Below are 25,158 nucleotides of genomic sequence, written 5' to 3'. Positions count from 1 at the left end.
CATCACTCAGAACCATCATGGCTAATTCACAGATTCGTTACATGTCTGCTAAAAATGCAGACGAGGGAATACGAATCCAGCCCGCCACGGTGGCTGACTATAGAAATCTTACAAAGGAACTGGACACTAGAGGAACCCAATATCACACATTTTCACTTGCCTCCGAAAAAAATCTGAAAGTAGTCTTACGAGGAGTCTCCGAGGATATTGACACAGATGAAATAGTTACTGACCTTAACCTACAGGAACTACCCCCCATAAAGGTCACTAGAATGTTTAGATCAAATAAGACACCTATGCCTTTAGTTTTAGTAGAAATTCATAACATTTACAAAGACATTTATAATTTAAAATCAATCTGTGGACTCAAAATCACCCCAGAACCATTGAGAAAGAAATCATCTTCTGGGCAGTGCCACCGATGCCAAAAAATTTGGCCATGCCCAGAAGCTATGCAAAGCTCAGTTCAAATGCCTAAAATGTGGCGAGAATCACCCCCACAAACACCTGCGCCAAGCCAAAATCCACCCCGGCTAAGTGCGCTAATTGTGGGGGTACTTACCCTGCTAATTATAGAGGGTGTATACATCACCCCAAAAATAGATGGAATGATCCAAGTCATCAATCTGCCTCGTCATCTAGTGCGAGAGTTCCTGAAGCTCAGGCTACTCAGTTCTCCAAGAGTGAATACATGACAACAGGTGCTCGCCTCATTAACTGATCCCCTTAAGAAAACGAATCTTCAACATCAAGTAAGAACATATGCTGATGTGGCCCGCTCCAAACAGATAGTACAAACCCAGAACCGGAATAATCCACACTCAAATCTATCAGCTGTTATCACCTCTTCTCTTGCAAACATGCTGCAGGATTTCAGCAACTCAAATCCATCCTTAAGTGTCACAAAAAGATTCCTACAGCAAACCCAATCCATATTATCTGCACTCTCTGATGCATAGAAAAAAAATTGTCCCAAACTCTCTTAGGATTATCGGTTGGAATGCCAACGGTATAAAAAACAAACTGTTAGAAATCCAGGAATTCAATAATAGATACAACCCAGATATACTGCTAATTAATGAAACTCACCTGAGGCCTGCTGACACCCTGAAAATCAGAGGGTATCAGATTTACAGAAACGACAGGCTTGGGTATAAAGGTGGAGGTACAGCCACCCTTATCAAAAACTATATCAATCATCACTCAATAACCAACCCTACTACCACTAACCTCGAAATCACAGGAATCAATATTCTCACAAACTCAATTGGAAACCTCAAAATTTTTTCTGCATACAACCCTCCATTAAAGACATTATTGACCTGAGATCTGGATGCCATCCTTGGAGTAAAAGGACCGGTCATCATTGCTGGAGATCTCAATGCAAAGCATCCTGCTTGGAACAGTAAATCTACTAACAAAAATGGTCGCATCCTTTCTAGCTACACAGGATTAAACCATGCTGTTGTGGCTGGACCTACCGAACCAACTCATCTCAGTACATCTGGCACTGCTGATATCCTGGATATAGCCATCCTGCAAGACATTAAACTACAGTACAGCCTTACATCACTAAACGAGCTGTCGTCGGATCACAACCCAATTCTACTGCAATTGGGAGAACAAGAATGCCTGTCTCCTCCTTCTCATTCAGACATATCGTGGGAGAGATTGTCTAAAGCACTTAGGGATCAAATAGGACCCGTCCCTCACATATGCACACCAGAATATGTGGAATCTGCAGTGACTAGCCTCACCCAACAGATTAAGTCCGCTATAATGGTTGCAACCTTCCAGAAACCTGTTTCCAAGCCTGATCGTTTGCCTGAGGACATTATGCACCTGATCAGAGAGAAGAGCAGAGCTAGGAAGAGATTTCATAACACTCGCGCTCCTCAGGATAAGACAGTGCTTAACAGATTGAATGGAGCAGTAAGAGATGCACTTAAAACACATAGAAACGAAGTCTGGGATAAAAAGTTAGCCTCTATCTCACCTATTGATCACTCTATCTGGGGCCTACTGAGAAACATCAAAAATAAAAACAGATCCCTCCCCCCTATAATCTCAAACCAGGGCCTAATCCACACAGATGCAGATAAGGCAGAAGCTATACTTAAGAATCTTGAGGATCAGTGCAAACCTTCTTATAACAACATTGATTTCAATCATCTGTACAAAATCCACAGACAGGTTAGGCATGCACTAAACCTCCCGGATACCAGTGCTGATCATATTGCACCCGCATCACCTGTTGAATTATATGATATTATTAAAAAACTTAAGAACAATAAAGCTCCTGGACCAGACAGCATCTCAAACAGGGTGATCAAGCTGCTGCCTCGAAAAGCTATAGTGCATCTGACCAGTATAATAAATGCAATCTTAAGACTTCACTATTTTCCTTCCACCTGGAAAATGGCTGATGTGATTCCTATACATAAGCCAGGCAAAGACCCACACTTACCGCAGAATTATCGTTCAATCAGTCTCATCTCCAATCTGGGTAAGGTTGCAGAGAAGGTCATCCTCTCACGACTCCAAACCTCAGTAAATGACCTAAACACCCTCCCTGAAGAACAGTTTGGTTTTCGACAACACCATAGTACTACCCTGCAAATCCACAGAATTGTGGAATATATCACCACCAGCTACAGCTGGCGCCAGTGCACAGGAGCTGTATTCCTAGACCTATCTAAAGCATTTGACAAAATCTGGCATTTTGGACTCCTGCACAAACTTATCTCAGCCGGTATCTCACTAAAAATGGTTCATCTAATCCGTTCATATCTTCAGAATAGATCAATGCAAGTTAAAATTAACGGTTCTACATCGTCCCAGCGCCATATCTTTGCTGAAGTGCCGCAGGACGATACGGCAATACTAACCAGATCTCTCAGACCCCACTTCGTTACCAGAAAGCTTCAAGAAAATCTTCTACAGCTGGAGGGTTGGTTCTCCAAGTGGAGAACCAACCCTCCAGCTGTAGAAGGGCGAGCAAACTGCTCGTAAATTTTACCCTCACTGTAACCACGACAGATAGCGGGGAATATGAAAAGCATTTTGCTTCACCCTTAAAGAATAATTGTCAATTGTCAATTCTGGCACAAAGTTCTAGCTTCAAGTTTTTTCTTTTTTTTTTTTTTCTAAATTTTCTGTCATGTTATGTATATGTATATAATCTTTACGTTTACTATATGATATGATTTTCCGATTGGCCATTTATCCTCAATTTCGATTTCTTATGTTCTTCTTGGCATTCTAAATTCATTCTCATTCGATGTCCAAACCACATCAACCAACAATTCACAAGCGTTTCTTCAACACTTTATAGTCCCAAGATATTCGCAATGTCCACATTTCTTATTCTATCTTTCCTTGTTTCTGCCAACATTATTCTCAAACGAATATCAAAGGTAAGATTCTCACACGAATCTTACCTTTAATATACATATTCTTGTTCATAAATATTTCTTCTTTTCCCATGCCCATCTTTTCAGGCTTTTTCCTTTTGAACTTAATCAAATGCTTTTTAAATCCCCCCTCCCCCCAAAAAAACGACGAACGCGTTTTTCCAAATTTTTAGTGTTTGTCAATCATTCTTCTTTAAACAAAAATGGCATCAACAGTTCACTGATTTCTAAAACCGAACTTCTCTTCTCTTAGAACTTCTTCCTTGGGCCTCCTTTTTATATATTGAGACAATAATCTTCCAAACATCAGTCTAATCTCTGCCAGATCTATTTCTCTATTATCCCTCTCATCCCAGTATTGATTCCAGTTTATTTCACTATGGCTTTTATCTCTGTTTGACAGATTCTAATTTCTCTTCCTCTCCATTTATTGAAAAAATACCTTTGGTTCTTCATTCTTCTGTCCTAATAACCATTGGCTTAAAATTGCTTATACTGAAAGCCATGCAAAAATAAACATTTATTTGGTCTGATACGAAAGTGGGTTGTTTTTTTCTCCTGTAAATTCGGATTTTTCATCCCTCAAAACAGATAAACATATGATACTTCGAGAATAAGGATTGACCACCCTATTCCGTCAAATTTGTGTAGGTCTATGTGCAAGAGTAAATCAAGAAAGAAAGAACATAAGTAGTTACGTATTTATAGTTACATAAGTATTAAATACGATCGATTTCGAATTTATTGTCGAAATAGATCGTGGAAATCTTCCAATTCTTGGATATGTTCAAATGAGAAGGGTAACCTCTCTCTCTGCTGTTTGGCTTCTATATTAGTAACTAATAATAAGTAACTCATTTTCCGGTCCATAAAAAATACGCTTTGAGTAGCTTCAGATTATTAGGGACTTGTATAGTGCCAAGGAGTGGAGTAAGAACTTCCCAAATCACATGAGTTATCCGTAAGATCTCAAGGTGTTTTTCGAGGCAGCCGAATCCAAATCGCATAATCATGATGAGTATCCCCTAAGAAATTGTACTTATTTTAATCTTTATTGGATTATCTGGTATCCGAATTAAATTTCATATTACAGCTAGTTAGTTTTGAACACTAGAGTCTCCGTAGTCAGTTGGTATAGACAACGACGCCCTTTGGCTGAAAATATTTGGGTTCGAATCTCGTCCAGAAGTCTCATAGTCGAAATAGTATCCGGAGAGTTCATCGAAAAGGCAATTAATCGAATGAACAATTCATCGAACGGCAATTCGTCGAAAATGCAATTCATAAAAAAACCAATTCGCCAACAATTTTAACTTTTCAAGAATGTTATGATAAAAGTGCTCCATTTAGAACAAATACTGAACCGTGCAGAGTGAGAAAGCAATGCTACGTTAATAGGGAATAATTATAGCACGCACAATATGGTTTCTTTGTCCGATAACTGTTTCATGTCTTGTGGGGGGGGGGAGTAGATATGCAGACTTTAGGGAGACAGTTGAGTGTATAAATGTGTGTAATATGCCCGAGCGAGTACGAAGGACAACAAATCAGAATGGCCTTGGTTGGCACAGGTTATTGGCATTAGTGAAACATGGCTGACAGAAGATGATATAGCTAGTGGGATTGAATGTGAGGTGTATGGTGTGTGCAGGAGTGCAGGGAGAATGAAATGGGGGAGGAATATTATTGATGATAACTGATGAACCTCAGCCAAGGAGAATAGAAGTTGAATTGCAGGAGAGAGAGAGAAAAGAGCACATTTGAGGCCATTTGGTGTGAGATTGTGGCTAGCAGAGCAAAATATACAGTTGGGTGCTGCTATAGACCAGGTGATGGAATAGATGGTGGAGATAATATGCATAAGCAAATAGAAGAAATGAGTGGAAGGAGGGTAATTATTATGGGAGATTTCAACTATGGTAACATTGATTGGAAGAAGGACAGGACACATGGAAGGAAGGAATTGGATTTTATGCGGTTATTAAGGGATAACTATCTGCGACAGCATGTAATGGAAAATACTAGGGGTCAGAGAGTGCTTGACCTAGTAATTACATCTGAGGATTTGGCTGTAACAAATATGACCACAATTGGTGAGAGTGATCATAAGGTCTTGACCTGGGAGGTGGCTAAATGTGTGGAATTTACAATTAAGACAGGGTACATGTGGAATTATCGGGCTGGTAAGTATGACAAGCTTAGGAGTTTGATTGGTTCAGTGCCGTGGCATGTAAAATTGCAAGGGCTGGATGTTGATAGTGCATGGCAGGCGGTTAAAAAGTATTTGCAGGAGGCAATGGCTGACTGTATACCTAGAGTCTGAATAATAAATCAAGTAGGGGTTAAATGGATGAATAACACCATTAAGCATGAGCTGCAAAAAAGAAACAACTGAGGAGGGAATTTATGGAGAAAGGTGACCGGCAGGCACATACGGTATAAAGCGCAGGCCAGAAGGGTGACGAGTGTGGTAAGAAAAGTAAAAGCGGATTATGAAAGAACATTAGCCATGCAGGCTAAAGAGAATCCCAAACAGTTTTTTCGATATGTTGCAAGTAAAAGAAAAAATGTATACGGCAGATTGATTTTAAAGAATGCCGATGGCAGGGAGGTAACCGAATCAGTTGATATAGTAGAATTACTGAGCTAGCACTTTGCAAGAGTATATCATCCAGGTGGTGACATTGCAGAAATGGAAGGACCAACAGCTTATACGGGAATTGTGGTGAATGAAGTGGAGGTGAATAGTCTATTACAAAACCTCAATGTCAATACATCTGTGGGATTGGATGGTATGCTAGCTCGTGTCGTACGTGAAGCGGCTAAAGAATTGTCAGTTCCCTTGTCCATTTTGTTTAATTTGAGTCTCGGGTCTGGGTTAGTCCCGAGGGGATGGAAAGAGGGGAAAAGATTCCACTGCATAAAGGAGGTTCCAAGATTGCTGTTGTAAATTACCGACCGATTAGCATATCAGAACTCGTTGTCAAGGTCTTGGAGAAAATACTCAAGAGAAAAATACAGGATTGGATAAATGAAAATGGGATACTGTATGGGGGACAGCATGGTTTTGTGAAGGGTATATCATGCCTCAGTAACTTGCTCACGTTTTATAACACAGTGACGGCTGAACTAGATAAGGGTGATGGGTTTACAATGATTCTTCTGGACCTTGCTAAGGCCTTTGATAGGATACCACATGGAATTCTAATCAGTAAACTGCAGCATATGGGGATGGATATAGGGTTGGTGAGATGGATAGGAGGGTGGTTGTTGGAGAGATATCAGAGAGTGGTTTATTCAGGAGTAGAGACCAAAACACGGCTTGTGACTAGTGGCGTGCCGCAGGGTTCTGTTCTTGGACCACTGCTGTTTAATCTGTTCATTAACGATATAGGGAAGGATCTAAGAGGAAGTGTTCGCTTGTTTGCTGATGATGCAAAGTTGGGTAGAGCAATAGTGAGTGCACAGGATGTCAAAATTTTGCAGGATGATTTGGATAGTTTGGAAGACTGTGGTAAGGTGAATGGATGTTAATTTAATGTGGCAAAGTTATGCATTTTGGGGTGAAAAGAGTAGCAGCAGTATATCACATTGGTGGATAGGAAGTTGAAGTTTAGGGGGGGCACACTGCAAAAGTGGCTAAATCAGCTCACCAAATCACTTGGTTGCTAAAAAATACTTTAACAAGCAGAGACAAACAGGTTATTATTCCTCTGTATCAAGCCTTGATAAGACCCCACTAGACTACTGTGCCCAGATTTGGGCGCCAGGGTTTCTTCGTGATGGGAAGGAGGTGGAGAGGATCCAGAGATGAGTGCCTAAGATGATAGCAGGTCTATGGAATGAACCTTATGAGAACAGGTTGAAGATTTGTGGGTTGCAGAAATTGGGTGATAGGTGGAAAAGGGGTGATATGATTGAGACATTCAAATTATTGAAGGGTTTCTATAAGATTAATTCAGAAGATATTTTTGAGAATATTACTGGTGGTGGGAGGACTATGGGCTATACATGGAAGCTGGGAAAGAGTGTGGTTAGCAAGGATGTTAGAGCTAGGTTTTTTTACTTGGAGAGTGGTGAATGAGTGGAATAAACTGCCAGAGTCTGTTGTGGGTGCTGTGGCTGTGAATGAGTTCAAGGCAAAGTATGATACTGTGTGGATGTCGAATAGTTGTTCTTGACATGATGTTAGGGCCTCCCTCGATGAGTCTAAGGACTCCTTGGAATTGCCCGTAATAATAATAATAATAATAATAATAATAATAATAATAATATGTCTGTTCATGGGACTGATTTGTCTGTTTCCGGGAGGAAAAGCCCAGCCTACGCAGGCTCCATTATTATTATTGTTACTACTAGTAATATGCGAATTCAATACAGCAATTATTGTGGGATGAATAAAATTCATGACACAATAATTCAAATAGAATTATTATGGGATGATTAAAAGTTTGAAGTAGCGAATCTGATTCAGATTCGCTATTTGAAACTTTTACAAGAAAATGTCGAACCGTTCCAGTTTTCAGTTCAGCTATATTCGGGGCGACAAAGAAATCACGTGTCCAAATTATGTATTACAATAACTCTCTGACTTAGCGGAATTAGTGGAAGTTGTCGGTACAAGAAGCTGTCTCTACACGGTTCCGTTTTTGTTCTAAATGGATCACTTTTATCATAAGATTTTCAAAAAAAGTTTCGAAATGATATTAGCAATTCCGCTTTGGCTGGATCCATTTAATGAAATTTTAGTTAAAAGTTTCAGCGATTTTTTTTTTTTCGATGAATCGCATTTGCGACGAATTGTCGTTCGATGAATTGTTAATTCGTTGAATTGCCTTTTCGATGAATTGTTTTTCGATTAACTGTTTTGTCGATGGATTTTCATGGAATCAGTAGAATATGTAGGTAGGATTAACCGCCCCATCATTAAGCAGAATCAGGGTTCTAAGAAGCCAATTACTTGGGATCATGAGAGGCCATTGATCAGATTGAAAGAAAACTTGAGTTTTGAACACATTTCAGAAACTAGATCACACAATACGAGGTGAAAACTCTTTCATGGCCTTCGGCATTGTGCTCTGCCATACAAAGTGTGTACTCAACAGTTTACCGAACCATAAAATCCTAAAAGTAACTATTTGGACAGAGAAGAAAGGTTATGCCCACTCTTTACCGAGGTACTACTTGGGATAAACAAAAAATATTATTAATTGGTTTTGGATATAAGACTATTAGAAAAACGTCTTTAAGAACACATTTCTTGGTATCATACCTCATTTCTGATGACATTTCTATTAAGGAGTCAAATCCTTTAAGGATTTGACTCCTTAATAGAAATGTCATCAGAAATGAGGTTTAGGTGATTTTCACATTTCATCGCTCAGTATTTGACAACCACCTTTGCTGAGGCTTAAAATTGCTTGAAGTTTCAGGTTCAATCCCCAGAGCAGGTTCCTGGATTGTATAATCCATCTTTGACAGGGGTGTAACCTCACAACGATGCGATATACATTAAAAAAAAGCATTCTAATAAATAAAACTATACTGCTATGTATCATCAGATTCGTAATTTTTTATTTATTTATTGATTGTAAGTTGGTTCAATAGAATTAGTTATATTAACTAAATTATTGTTGACAACTCTTTTCGTCGAACTTCTGTTGTTTGGAATAGTCAACAACGTGAGAAAATGTTTTTCGACTCGATGGTGAATGTGAGTCAATCTTGAAGTAAAGTGGTAGAGGAAACGCCCCCCCCCCGCATCTTCCTAAACTAAAGAAATCTTCCGCTCGAGGCATCTTCAGAAAATTCTGAATTTTATATGAGCAACAATCTTACGCTTTGATTTGGGTTGATTTCAATTACGGAAGGAACTATTAAGGCTATGAGGTCAATGTATTATGTCCGCTATGTTGTGTGATAAAGATAGAGCGAAAAAGAGCTGAAGAGAAAGAAAGAGAGAGCTCTCAGGCCTTTGTCTGTCTTGTGAGTTCAAAAAATATTAAGCTAGTCTATCAATTACTGAATTTATAGACGAGGTCAATTGGTATAATTGAGCCATTGTTTATTTAAAGCCTTTTGGGCTTAGTCATGCCTCCCATGTATGGTATGTGTGGGTGCGTGCGTGCGTGCGTGCTATTTAGATAACGAATAAAAGTGTCAAAGAATTCCCAATTCAAGGATAAATGCAGTTCATATTTACTATGAGCTCAACTCCTTTTTAAGTCACTGAATTTTCTTTTTCCGCACTCGGAAAGCACATCCCTAAGCTTCTCATTCGATGCTATCGTATATGATACTCGATAGCATTTTTGTTTTCATCCTTACTTGACTCAAGAATATTAATTTTTAAAATACCATGGTTGTTATAATGTAGCGAATTTAAAGTATTTTTTTCCTCTGCATAATAGATCAAACGTTACAATCTTTGAAGGAAAGATTTACTTTATTAAAAGAACGTATGAATTCATTTCAGTTTTTGTATTTGTTAAGTACTTCACAAAGGCTTTTCAAATGGCCTCATACTATTATGGCCTCAATAGTACTTGTTGTTCACTATTTATTTATTTATTTACTGTATTTATTATTCCCAATTCATAATTAAGCATGTAAATGTAATGATGTTGATTTTGTCATGATAATAATTATTATTATGATTATAATTATTACTTAATTCAAGAACTATTATTTCATTTTTTATTCTTTTATTTAATAATAATTATTTAAAGTTAATAATTATTATTAACTTAAAAATTCTCTTTCTATAAATTAAAAATTTATATAATTTAAAAATTCTGTTTTTAAGTTATATAAACTTTACGTTTGTATTAGTATTTTCTTAAAAATTTTATTAAAATTTTGTGAAATTACCTAAATACCTCTCACAAAACTTCATAATAATCAATGAAATATACGTGCTCAAAGGTGCTCAAAGGTGGTTATATTTGGAGGGGTGGAACAATCGACCGTGAGATGCGGTGATTGATTCATTCAATCCAATATCCTTGGAGGGTAATGGATGGCAATGCTGTAGCTAATGAAGTTCTAACTGAGGCTCGGCTATTGCTGTTACCCTCCTGCCATGATCAGAGCTTTAGTAGCTCAATAACACCTTATCCCTACACTGTCCTCTACAGATAACGGGGAATATGAAAAGCATTCTTGCTTCGCCCCTTTAAGCCAGTCCTTATAAGGACTATAAGGTTATATTTGTCGGGGTGGATTTATATAAGACTATATTTATAGGATTTCATTTATGATTTTAAGACGGTTGAACGTGAGATGCGGTGATTAATACCCTTGGAGGATAATCGATGGCAATGCTGTAGCCAATGAAGTACTAACTGAGGCTGGCTGGGCTATTACTGTTACCCTCTTGCCATGATCAGATCTTTAATAGCTCAATAACACCTTATTCCTACACTGTCCTCTACAGATAACGGGGAAGATGAAAAGCATTCTTGCTTCGCCCCTTTAAGCCAGTCCTTATAAGGATAAGAATATATTTGTTTTACTCGGGTGGTCCAATGAAGTTCTAACTGAGTCTCGGCTATTGTTGTTACCCTCCTGCCATGATGAGAACTTTATTTATTATTTATATAGCTGAATAACATCCTACCCTTACATTGTTCTCTACAGATAACGGGGAATATGAAAATCATTTTTGCTTCGCCCATCTAACCAGTCCTTTTTAGGACTTTTAGGCTATCTGTTTGAAATTGCGAACATGTTGCATTTGATAAAGTAGTGTTTCTCAAACTTCAGGTATCCGCGTACCCCTTCTTAAATTTTCATTATTACCAAGTACCTCGTAATTAATTAAAAAATAAATTCATTACTTAATTAAAAAAATAATTAATTAAAATTAATAAATTAATTTAAAATATTAATTAAAATTAAATATCTATTTTATTTGAATTTATAAACAAAAATATGATTTATTTTTAAATTTTGGTTCTCTAGAGATGTCAGACGACACACTCTTATTAATTTCATTTGATCCAGATGCAATATCAACGTTTTCTTGTTGCTTACAGCTACTTGTATTTTCTATATTGGTCTCTTTTGGGGGTTATATAAATCCAATCTTTAACCAATGATCCATACGTAAGATTTTGAAAGCTAAAAAAAATACTGTATTTTCTCGAATATGTCTCTAACTTTTTTCCCAAAATTAAAGCTAAAAAATCGTGTTGCGAGATACGTGCGGGAATTTTCGGAAACTAAAGTTTTCAGAAAAAAACTGAAAATGGTGCCACTTACCAAGAAGCTCCTACTCGCTATCACTACTTTTGGCATCGAGAACAGTTTCTTTGTGTGCATCGTCAAAGTCATCTACCCAAATAGCGTCATCTTCTTTCCCATTATTTCAAGCAAAAATTACTAGTCATTTACAAGACTTGAGCAGCGAAGAACTGCATATGATTGGTGCGGTATTAACAAAAGATCGCGCGAACCAAAGACAAATTAGCATTTCAACAGTTGAGTTGAAATGCCAATTCCCTTCAACCGAATTCCATAATATCTGAAACACATTCACTATATATTTCTTAGTTTTAACACGTTAACGACGGGGGTGGTGTCAAACAAAACCATATGTTCCACCGGCAACATATGGTTTTGCTTGGTCTATACAGCAGTTTCTGTTGGAGAAGGGATATGATTCATTAGTTAGTGCCGTTTTATCCCGGTTGTCTCTACTCTAATTGCATTGTTTGTTGAAAAATATAATGACTCCTTTAAGAATGGTGGATTTTCATTCTTTCTTGATTTATAAATTCATCATTGAACATTTTTAGTTGTGGCATGAATCCAAACTGAACATTATCAATAGTCATCCCACCTTCTCTTATTAGTTTGGCATCAGTTTAAAGTCTGAAATTTAGGATCAAAAGTACCTTTGCTCGACAAGGTTCCATGAATAATAGAACTATGTCCCGATATGATAAGTTTCTCGAATGAAATATCAATAATCAAAAAAAAATTCAACTCTGATATTATAAAGTTGCATACTTTGTATGCTATTGATGGTATCGGACTGCAGGCTGTTGATAAGTCTAGGGATCTGGGAGTGATGTTGGACAGAGTTGAAGTTCAGAGGGCAATGCATACTTTGGCAAAATAGCTCCAAGGATTACTTGCATGTTTAAAAAACACGCTAAGGAGTAAAGATAAAAGATTCTTATCCCTCTTTATGAGGACATGATTTGTTTGTATTATTTTTGCATGTTTTGCGTAATTTTTTCCGTACATTTAAACGTTCCAATTTAAACTAAAACTGAAATGTCTCAGTGCAAGCTAACCGACAGACGAACGAACAAAATAAATCGGATAGATTCTTACTCATTTGGGAGAAATAAATCAATGAAGTTGTAATATTTCTTTTTTTATTCTATCAGAATAGCAAATAAATCTACCACTTTGTGGATCACAATAAAATTGGTTGTGCAATAAATTAATTAAATAAAATTAAAGTATCTTCTTCTGCAGCTTTTCCCACTTAAGTAGAGTCGCTGTTTGTAGTGAGTCTCCTCCACAACCTCCTGTCTTGAGCTGTAGCCATATCTGAGTTCTTCCTCCTCAAATCCTCCTCCACCATCTCCCTCCATCTCTTCTTTGGCCTCCTGCGCTTCCTCCTCCCCTGCACATCCATCTGCATGACCTTTCTTCCCACACATTCATCCCCCCTCCTCATCACATGACCAACCCATTTTAACCTTGCCTCCTATATCTTCGCTCCTAAGTTCATAACTTTCACTCTTCCCCTGACATAGTCATTTCTCAGACGATCCTTTCTGGTCACACCGCACATCCACCTGAGCATTCTCATCTCCGCTACCTTCATCCTGCTGATGTTATTTTTCCTCAGGGCCACAGTTTCCATAGTATACGTCATAGCTGATTTTGATTTTGCCTTTTAGATTGATCGGCACCCTCTTATCGCATAGCACTGCGGCCATCTCACTCTCTCTCCAGTTCCTCCATCCTGCTTGTATCCTGCATCCCACTTCCTTCTCAACCTCACCATCCTCTTTCATTGTTGAACCTAAGTATCTAAAGTCAGTAACCTTCCTGATGACATTTCCTCCCAGCTGCAGATCTGTCTTCTGGCTGCCATCCACTTTGCAACACATATACTCTGTCTTACTTCTGCTCAGTCTCATATCTCTCTCTCTTCCAGTACTTTCCTCCAACTTTCCAGGATAAAATTAAAGGATAATAATAAAAATAAAGAAGTAAAATAAAATAGAATAAATATATAATAATGAATAAATAGAACAGTTTAGCAGATTGTGTATACAAAGAACAATCACAGTAATTGGAACCGATGGAATGCTCGGAGACTAAAGGCAATGATTCATATTTTTTGCAGTCATTAGAAATCAGATATTGTTGTGAGAATACAAACACATGCACAATTTCGTGAATAAATTGAACTGTAATATGGAAGTTAAAAAAGGTGTTGTTGCATGTGGAATGCTTTTAAAGTTTAACCGATGAAACTCATAGTACACAAAAATGAATATTCTACTATTACAGAATTGTTTCCTGGGATATGAGGAGGTATTTATTCATAAAAAACATCATCTGCATGTGACGCAATCAGAAATGTGCTTTTTCATGATGTCGTTATTTTTGATTCAAAATGGAACACATTTTGAATAATCATCATCATAATAATAGTATTATTATCAGCTTGAGTATGTTTTTTTTTGCAGTGAGATTGCATGCATCCGCTAGATGACGAGGCAACTTATCGCTACGATATCTGTCATTTAGTTCAAGGAAAACAATGCTACTAAAGAAATTGTGAATTTGTAGTAATAAATCTAATCATAAAAAGAATAAAATATTAAAGCAGCTTGCTTACCGGGGTGACTGGTTTTTGCCTGGCTCCACAGCCGAGTTTCTTTTTCAGTTCAGATGTCATGAGTTTAGTAGTAATCCTTTATAAAGATGTATTTAAAGATGTATTTAAAATTCTCCTTAAATAGTTTAAAACTTTTTATTTCTTAAAATAATTATTTTTTAATATATAAGTTATTTTAGTGGTCTACATCTAATATTTAATTTTATTCAATCAAGCCAGGATGATTTAAGATAGAGGATGGTGCCGTTCTGTATGAAGAAATGGATGTGTTAGATAGATGGAAAGTGTATTTTGAAAAATTAACTAATGAAATAAAAAGGGATATACAAAAGGATGGAGGAGATCCGGTTCTTGGACCAATTCCTAACATAGCAGGAATGGAAGAATAGCAAGATGAAAAACGGAAAGGTAGTTGGATCTGATAGCATTCCAGTAGAAGTATGGAAATCTCTAGGTGAATTGGGCGTGACTCTATTAACGGATGTCTTTACAGATTTATTGAAACTCAGAAAATATCAGAGGAATGGAGAGAGAGAGAGAGAGAGAGAGAGAGAGTAGTTGTTCCAATATATAAGAACAAAGGTGATATCCAGTCATGTAGCAACTGTAGAGAAATTAAACTCATGAGTCACGCTATGAAGACATGGGAAAGGGTAATTGAGAAGAGATTACGAAACTTAATGCCAGTTACCGAAGAGCAATTTCGGTTTATACCTTACTTATTGGGGAACAAATGATGCCATGTTTGTTCTAAAACAGCTCATAGACTGTAACACAGAACTTTTTCTAGTCTTTGTTGATATGGAAAAAGCCTTTGATAGAGTCCCAAGAAAAGAGATATGAGGGGAAAAATGATATCAAAGAAGTATATACGTTTTGTACAAGACATTTATGATGGTTAGTAAAACAAGGGTGAGATGTGGAGCAGGAACCACAGAGGCATTCCCAGTAAAAGTCGGAGTTCATCGAGGAGTCAGCTTTGAGCCCCTTCTTATTTATGCTATTGGATGTGTTGACAGAGACAGCAAGAACTGACTCATCGTAGACGATGATGTGGTGATTTGCACAAAATCTGAGCAGGAAGAAGACGAAAATCTTGACTGATGGAGGAAAGCTTTGGTTTGCTTTCAATAGTAGGATTCACTCAGGTGGAAAAACTTGAAAAAGGTTTCCAGTATCTTGTGTGATAGAAAACTGTCTATTTAAGTTAAAAGGAAAGCTCTACAAAATAGTAGTAAGACCTACACTGAGACCTGGCAGATGACCAAGAGATGGGAGAAGAGAATGGATGTACTTGAAATGAGAATGCTGAGACTTGCAAGTGACGTAACAGGATTGGACAAGAGCATTGTTCCCCTGATCATGAGAACAATTCAAGGAAAACCAAGTATCTAGAAAGATTAAGGAATCAAGGCTGAGGTGGGTTTGGTGATGTTATGCGGCGGATAACAGCTATGTGAGAAGGAGAGTGCTAGAGATGAAGCCACATGGCAAAAGAAGTAATAGGAGATCTCAACAGCGATAGCTGAGCAGCTTGAGAGAGGACCTCCAAGACTTCTGATCAGAAGAGAAAATGGCCTTGAAGAGAAGTGAGTGAAGGACGTGGTTGATTCGTTGCAGCGATCCTGCCTGAGTGGGAATGAAGCTGAAGAATACTGCTGACAGTATTTCTAATAACACGGGGGGGGGATGCTAACGTGAGAGTTCAGCATGTGTTTTTGCTAAAACGGTTTAGAAACCTTTACGACAAATGATTGAAATGAATACTCCGTAATTTTTTTTTTTTAAAGGCTTAAGTTAAAAACGCCTGCTCAAAAACACTGTAATATACGACAAAATATGCATATATTCTTGTAATGCGCACAATACAATTTTTTTTTATTAACAATTGTTCATGCGAGATGAACAGTACGGGGAACATCATGGGACAAAGCATCCTTCGATTGGAAAAAGAGTTAAGTTGGATTCTCATCATGACGAGAGGAATCTTTATATGGACCTTCTTTAATTGAATGTGAATTAGCTGTCTCATATGGAATTAGTAGATTTTTTCCTCTGAAAAACTCGGGTTTTGCATCCCGCGCATGTGCAATTAAAAACTAAAAATATTGCTTAGTGTGTAGATGATGAAAGCTGTGTAGTATGTAGATGGAGTCAGTGTACACGGTTGGTTGTATGGTGTAGAGCGCCCTCTCGCGATGAGTTCTTGGACTCCATGGAGATGTCACGTAATAATAATAATAAACAACTACTTATTAATATTAAAATATCGAATGTCCTTCATATAGTTCCATAAAATTATTTTATTATTTTCTTAAAAAATACAAATATTAGGAAGAATCAATTGGAGAAATTTGTACTAAATAAACTAAACATATTGAATGCTTTTTAGTGTAATTTATATTTGCGTTTTTATATTTTTAAGGAAGATTAAGAATAAAAAATAATCTAATATTACGTGCGGGGTCTCATTTTGATGGGTTTGATGCTCAATTTTTTTTTTTTTTTTCAGGCTATTCGATGTCAGCAGAAGATAGCAGAGAAGAGTACGAAGAAGTGCAGAAAAAGGTGGCAGACAAAGAAAGTGAGGTAGATCTTGCACTATCTGTGTGTTTTTCAACCGAAAATTTCGGTCTTTTAAACTAAATAAATAAATCAACTGTTTAAAATACTGTTCTAGCTTCCAGGATCCTGATTTATGGATAAAAATAATAACCAAAATTAACTAAACAAAATGATAAATACTTAATTAAAATATTCCAAGTCGTTTTTATAAAATTCTATGTTTGATATATTTTTCACGTTTTTAATTTTTTTTAATTATTTGCTGATTTCTCAAAATACGTTCTTTCTAATTACTTTTTTTACTTTATTTTTACTATAAAACTTAAAAATACTGGCTGATATTCAGATTATTTTGCTAAATATTAATCATGTGGTACTTATCATGGAAGACCACAACGTCATTGTTGGTTTTAATGTTTAAAATAAGTGGATAGTCTCTTTTCAGATACGAAAATAACCTTATCCATTTATAAACATTATTTAATAGGTCTCATTTAACACCCGTCAGGTTTATGATCCGTATTTTAACTTTCATAATTTCTTTATTTACTTTATGTTTATTAACTCTCCATACCATAAAGCCCGTTATATTCTTTATTAATCCTGTAATCGGTAACTGTTTATTTGCATTGCTACTTAACACAGCACAAAACATTTATCAGTTCGTAAATGAACTGGAGCTTACAATTAAATTTTGTCAAGAACGCGTTAAAAAAAAAAAAAAAAAAAAAAAGGTGAACACACACTTTTTTTTGTGTGTCACTGAATTCCAGCCATCTCTTTAAATCCTTTTATTCAAAGATAGCAGTTGTCAAACTAAACCTTGCCAACCATCAACGTAAATATTTTATAACTAGTAAACGGGGATCAATTTAATTTAATTTTATAACCAAGCATCGGATATTGAAAATTTAGCAATTTCACAATTAAAAAAAAAAAAAGCTTCGCAACACTTAATGCTTAAATAACACCGAATAAAAAGAACTAAGGATTACAGAAAATTTTATCAATATAGTAGAAACACATTATTTTGTTTTTGCCAAATTAAGTTTCAAAAAAAAAAAAAAGTGATTTATTCTGCGTTTTCAAACTTTCTGCATGGTGGCTCCATCTGGTGTTCTTGTCGATGTGGCCTTTTTAAAATTAGAATCAGCTTCAGAGTGTTGTCATAATGTAGTTTGCATTCTTAAACAAAAGACTAACGCCAACCCGCTAGTTAACCGTACTTAGTTTACAATAAATAAATAAATACTAATTAATTAATAAAATAATAATAAAATATAATAATAATTTCTAAAATAATAATAAAATATAATGATAAAAAAATAATAAGCTAACACCTTTTAAAATAATAATAAAATAAATAGAAAAATAAGTATAAATATATACCAATTCCTAAAGTCGATAAAAGTATGTAGATTTAAAAAAATCATAAAAAATCATAATTATTAAACACGCATTTTAATTATTAAATATATAGTTAAAATATACATTCACAAACATTTCATTAAACTATGTTAATGATAATGTCATTTTCGACCACTGAATATTATACAAAGAAACATAGAAAACTGGGTTTTAAATTGGTCGGAGAATTCTACAGAATATATCTCTAATAGTTTCGACGAATTTATTGTTCGCTTCGTCTGGCCACATAAAAAGCAACAAAATAGCTTAAAACAGAAAAGAAACAAGCTAAGGTATCAAGTTAAAACATAACTGAATACTAAGTATTATCAAAATTCAAATGAAACGTTACACCAAACGCATAGAGCGTGTGTTAGTAGTCATTGTTATACATGTGAGTTCTATAATTGGCTGCAAAGTTGAACTCCGATGTGTTAAGTGATTTTATAAGTGTTTTCCAGATATCACCAAGGATCATACTTTGGTTTCTGTTAAGACTGCCTCTTGAGCGGATCACTACTGCAGCTTTTTTGATGTTGCGGGTGTGAAAATATTCCCATTCGATATTGTGATTGGTATTAGAGTAATGTTGTTGTTAACGTCCCCGATGTGTTCTTTTTTCCTTATCTCTAAACTTCTAGCGGTTTGTCCTATGTAATTTAAACCGCAAGAGCAAGGAATGTTGTATACTCCAGGATGTTTATAGAAAGCAATCTTGTCCTTTTGTGACCGTTACAAGTTGTACGTAGTGTTGTACTAAGATTAGAACAGCTTAAATAGAAAGCTAAACTTCTGAATCAACTTACGTTTTTAAAAAAAAATGCAGAAACAACAACATTATTCCCAAGTTTATACTTATGAGAAGGTTTCACTCTAGAAGAGCTAAACAGAAATATTTAAAAACGTCTTTAACGATTACGCGAAAGGATACAACACACTAGATTTGTCCTGAGCCAGGTGGATTCGTTCTGCTTTCATTTACACGATATTTCTAACAGTATAGAGGCTAACCTATGATTCCATTTAGACAACATGATTAACGAAAGTTTTAATATGATATTTTTAATTAGCAAGAATAGCCAGATCAAAAAATTCAACGCTTTATATGAAAAAAAGCGGTAATTCAAGACCAAACCTTCCGGATAACAAAGTTATTTTCAACCTCTCGGACCACAACTTATCACCTACAAAAATCAGCATCCTTAAAAAAAAGGTTTTAACTTTGCAGTCACTCAAGAGTTTATTCCGAAAGTAGATATTATGTGCGGCGTGGAGAAGCCACTTCATTCTTTACCTGAACCGGTTGCTAATGATTTGAGGTTGAAGACTACAATCATCCTCGCAACTTCCCGACCACCGAACAAGAACATCACCCCTTCAAAGAAAAGAGGATTAATCAATTTAAAGAAAAATGAAGAAATAATTATCCTCAAAGCGGACAAAGAAAACTCTATCGTCATTTTAAATACCAGAGATTATACATGAAAGATCGGTGTTGCTCTCAGGCATCCAATTATTGTGAATTAGACTCAGACCCCACTTGGACGAACCACATAGAAATAAACAACCTTCTGCGCAGTATGGTCAATTGGCCGACAGATCTTAAAAGGAAATCGAAACCATTACATCCGTTAACTCCACGATCATATGGTTCACCGGAAGTTCATAAAACCGGGATATCTCTTCGTCCAATAGTGATGAGATAAATTCCCTACTTACTTTCAAAATATCTTCCTCGTCTTCTGAAAACATATATTCGTACTGCAGACACATATATCAGAAATACAGAACATTTAAAAGCTAAGAAATATCGCAATATCAGGGACAGACATTCTTGCTAGCCTAGATGTCGTGTCTTTGTTTACCAGTGTCCCAGTGGATGAAGTCATAACCATCATAGACAATCCATTTCCTCAAGATATTGCTCAACTTTTTAGACATTGCCTCGGTTAAAATTACTTCAAAAGGAATGGGAAGATTTACAAACAACTATCAAGTCTTGCGATGGGTAGTCCTCTTATCTCCTTCATGTGCAGACTTATTATGGAGAAGTTTCAAAAAGATTTCTTGTCACATAAGGATCTAAAACCATCAGTATAGTGGAGATACGTCGATGATATTTTCATCATATGGAAACATAGTGAAGCAGATCTCTTTGATTTTCTAACTTCAATAAACTCGTTTCATCAAAATACTAAGTTTACCTTAAAACTGGAAAGGGAAAGAAAATTATCGTTTCTATACGCATTAGTCAAAAAGAAAATGGATGGTAATGTTGATCTAAAGGTTTACCGCAAGCTGACCCACACTGGCCGTTACCTACATTTTTCTTCGTTGCACCATATTTCTCAAAAGTTGAGTACTATTCATATGCTAAAAAACAGGGCAGTTTGTGTCATACCAGATGACAAATTATTAACAGACGAATTAGATCTCATCTTCAAAACTTTAATAACAATGGTTATCCGAAAAAATCGATGAAAAGGATTATTTTCTTCAACCCTTCCCTACAGTAAGCCCAAGAAACTTACTACAGATCTTCCATTTCCATTCCTTTTGATGGCACAGTTTCATAAAAAATTGCAAACCTGCTAAGACCTCACAAGATCCGAGTGGCCTTCAAACCAATAAAGATCGTTCACAACTTGTTACGGTCACCAAAGGACAAGATTTCTTTCTATAAACATCCTGGAGTATACAACATTCCTTGTTCTTGCGGTTTTAAATTACATAGGACAAACCTCTAGAAGATTAGAGATAAGAAATAAAGAACACATCGGGAACGTTAACAACAACATAGAAGAGACAATTCAGTAGTGATCAGTTCAAGAGGAAGCTTTAACAGAAAACCAAGATATGATCCTCGGTAACATCTGGAAAACACTCATAAGGTCACTCAATACATCGGAGTTCAACTTTGCAGCCAATTATACAATGCACCTGTATAACAATCACTGCTAACATACACGTTTGGTGTAACATTGCCATTTAAATTGTGATAATATTTAGCATTCATTTATGTTTTAACCTGATACTTTAGCTTGTTTCTGTTCTGTTTTAAGCTGTTTTGTTGCTTTTTATGTGCCCAGACGAAGCCAACAGTTAAGTCAGCGAAACTAGTAGGCTACATCTCTGCGAAAAAAAATCTCCGATCAATTAAAAACCCAGTTTTATAGGTTTCTTTGTATACATTATGTTAATTTATTAAAAAAATAATATATAGTTTCAAACAAATTAAAAATCTTTCGAATTACAAATAATTATTTAAAATATTACTAAATTAACTTACAAACACTTAAGTAAAAACATCCATTAAAATAATTAAAATGCACCAACTTTTCTTTGATTGTGTAGGAATTTTTCTTATTTTACAGATGGAAGAAGATAGACATTCACAAAATGGCCTTACGAACAACACAAGACGAAGGGGCCTCGGTAGACTATTCAGGGTATTTTTAGAAGCGTGCACCATGACCTTTGTAGCGGAATGGGGAGATAGATCCCAGTTGACCACGATCATATTGGCTGCAAAAGAGGTAGCGATAATATGAAGCTTAAAATTAGCATCGTTCAAATTAAGTGTTATACATGATAACGCGTGTTTCTATCTCTCTTTTTCTCTCTATCTAGGATGCTGTTGGGGTAACCGTGGGGGCAATTGTGGGTCATGGAGCGTGCACTTTACTGGCTGTGTTAGGAGGTCGGATAGTAGCTCAGAAAATCTCGGTCCGAGTAGGTAAGTATGATGCCCAATGTCCTTTTTCTAATTCAAATTAGACAGTAGCGCTAAAACTCTTGTGTTGTTTACTAAAATATTAAATAATTTAAGGAAAGAAGTCAAATAATAAGTTCCGTTATATAATCCATATCATGAAAAATGATATCAAGTAATTTTACATGCCATTATTTCTGTATTTTTTTTCTATGCTATTGTTCTTGGATATACGTATTATTCTCGTTTTGGAAAATTTTTACAGTATACATTATTGTCATGCCATTAAAAGAAAATATATATTATGATAAGGACTATTGAAATTCAACGGACGTGCTTAAATGTTCATAATAATTAAAAATGTTTTATTTTTGTAATATGCGATAAAAATGCCTGCTTAATATATTTTCTAATTAAAACTATACATCAACTTATACAGAATTTATTAATATTTAGAAACAATCAAAAACGTAGTATTTTAAGCACTGATTCTAATATTGTTCACAAGAAGTTGACGACAGCGACCTCTAGGCTATTATTGACTTGTGAAGGAACTCGTCACTGTAAATTAAATAAACTGACAGGTTTATATTATAGCGTAATATTCAAATGTGAATTTGCTTTAAAATTCCGCGTTGCTATAATAAAGTAAGATTTAATATTTGTTAATATTTCTTTAATAGTGATATTTAAATACACGCTGACACATTTGGAATATCGTAAGTAACTTTATGCTATACTCGTATGTGATGTAGCATCAAATGTCTGATGCTACATCTACAAAGCAACACAGAAACGAAAGGCAGTCCTGATGGGTTCGTAATGCTGCCTAGTTTACGAGATGAATGAGTCGACTTCAGGGTTGATGTGCTTGCAGTTGCACAGTAAAGGGATGTTGGGCTGCTGATGCTCTTGTATTAACAGGTGCAACAGAAAGTGGAAGAATGAGGATCGTCGGATCAGTGATCGTGGAAGTATACCAGTAAAATAGACACAATGCTGAAGCACTGCGTAATGAGATAGAGGCTGAAGTGAATCTGTAAGAGAAGGATCATCAATGAGCCTAACTGACAACATCGAGTATTTTAAGGGAGTTTTTAGGTGTACCATTCCAAAACATGTTGAGCAGTATTCTAAGCAAGGGAGAGTTTGGGATTTGTATATAATTAGGAGTTGGTTGGACGTAAAATAGACTTTTGAACAAAAGGGAATGCCAAGTTTCTTGGATGTTGAGGAGGCTGTTCATGTGATGTGTTTATACCAGGAAATACTGGAGGTAAATGTTAGTGAGAATAGATAAATATGGTCTTGTTTGGTGATTTGTGTATTAATGAGGGTAAGGATGGGTGAGCTGAGATCTCGTTTGCTCCAGAAAAGCCAAGTTGATACTCATTAGCAAGTGTTTTGGTGGTATTGAAGATGACAAGGTTGTCCTTGTCCCATTGAAGGATAGATCAAAGTTTAAGGAACTGGCTGTAGATGATCTTGTAACCTGGGCTGTCAGGGTATTGCATGGTTTATCAAATAAGTAGGATGAGTGGAGAGTACTATCGTCTGCAAAGCTGTGGATAGGATTAAAGATTGGTTAATCTCATACGGTGATGGGGGGCTTTTCTCTCGGAAACTCGGTTTTTTTTTGTCGTTCCCAAAACAGGCAAACCGGTCTCATGAACACATCTCAACAAACACGAAATACACGCCTTTAGGGGATGCAGAATTGGATTAAATGTATGGATGGATGTGTATTGTCTCAAAAGTATTGTCTTTAATCTAATTTTTTCTTGTCTTTTTCCTTACAAACTATAATGATACCACGCTTTATGTTGTATCATTTCAGTTACTATCTGCGGAGGATTGCTATTCTTAGGATTTGCAGCAATGGCCATGATTGTAGGACCCGGATGACGAAGAGACCCCTGTTATAGATTACACAACATAAATGTTCCCTTACTACATGTAGATAGGACTCGTGCAATCCATTCGGTACCTGCTCTAGGGCAGTCAATCAAGAATAACAGTGAATCTAGTTGAAGTGAAATGACTCTTATTTCTTCACAGCTTCTAGCAGGAGTATTACGAGGCACATTCCATCAACATATACTTCGATACCCACTGTTGATAACTGTTCATCGCATGGCAAACTCCAGGAATTATATTAAAAGAACAGAGAGAGAGAGAGAGAGAGAGAGAGAAAGAGAGAGAGAGATTCCATAGAAATGAATGCAGGCTTGGCATAAAGTGCCTAGCATTAATTTTGGGAAGCATTGTGATTAAAATGTCCCACAGATCGGGAAGAATCTTACAGCCCTATCCATCTATGGAGACTCGTCACACTTGTATTCGTTATAAATCAATTAATTCCTATTACACGCATCGGTTAGCTTGTTTGCTGATAGTAATTACTAGTCAGCTCGCGAGCATAAGTCTTCCTTTAATAAAGTAGCAAGTCTGCTAAATGCGAAAGCTGTATTTTAAGTAATAAAACTGCCGAGTTAGATGGGTCATTAATAACTGAAGTGGAGTGTGTATTCACCTTTGTTGGAAAGAAAAATTGACCACTTCCTCTGTCACGTGTTTCTGTATTAAAAACACAGACTGTTTTCGTCAATGTTTGCATTAAGAAGGAAGAGAAACCGTTTATGTATGTGTGTGTGTGTGTGTGTAAGGTTGCCACACATAAAATATCTGATATTTGAAAGGAAAAAAAAGTAGAGAAATCATGTTTTCTGAGTATGAGTTCACTGTTTTTTATGTAATTGTTATATGTTATATAAGATGATCATCATGAACCTGTGTTTCAAGGATACCCCCCGAAGTTAGCCATGGTTGGTCTAAGCTTTTTTTTTTTTTTTTTTCTGATTGGTTTAAACTGAAGCTGTTGTTTGGCCAGGCTTTCTATTTGCATTCTTTTAATACTTCATCCAGTTGTGTTTATATTTCTTCATTTTCTCTATTACAGGTCCTTGTTTTATTTATTTATTTTTTCATTATGTCTCAATTTCTTCTATGATAATACGATACATTTTGCTGGGTTCTTTTTTCATAAATTTCATTTTGAATTTTATCAATACTGTTTATTTATTTGTTTTACTGCCCAAATTTCACTTTCGTTTAGGTTTAGAACACCTTTTTAACGTTTCATGTTCAAGTCAGTAAATATTACTCAGCAGTCTGTAAAACACAAAAGAAAA

General features: G+C 36.0%; 1 protein-coding gene across 1 annotated transcript in view; it reads left to right on the top strand.

The window, feature by feature from the left end:
* The window catches only part of LOC150099952 (putative divalent cation/proton antiporter TMEM165), a 35,259-nt gene extending 10,453 nt beyond the window's left edge, over positions 1 to 24,806 (top strand). The window contains exons 4-7 of the mRNA XM_090403182.1: positions 16,796 to 16,872; positions 21,630 to 21,791; positions 21,886 to 21,991; positions 23,805 to 24,806. Coding sequence (XP_090259308.1) covers positions 16,796 to 16,872; positions 21,630 to 21,791; positions 21,886 to 21,991; positions 23,805 to 23,872 — 413 coding nt within the window. The 3' untranslated portion in view covers positions 23,873 to 24,806. The remainder of the gene's footprint in view (positions 1 to 16,795; positions 16,873 to 21,629; positions 21,792 to 21,885; positions 21,992 to 23,804) is intronic.
* The last annotated feature ends 352 nt before the right edge of the window (positions 24,807 to 25,158 follow it).

This window comes from Typopeltis vanoorti, chromosome 13 (assembly GCF_054136105.1).
Source record: "Typopeltis vanoorti isolate ZY-2024b chromosome 13, IOZ_Tvanoo_1.0, whole genome shotgun sequence".
NCBI lineage: Eukaryota > Metazoa > Arthropoda > Arachnida > Uropygi > Thelyphonidae > Typopeltis > Typopeltis vanoorti.
This window is presented reverse-complemented; position numbering and strand designations above follow the sequence as displayed.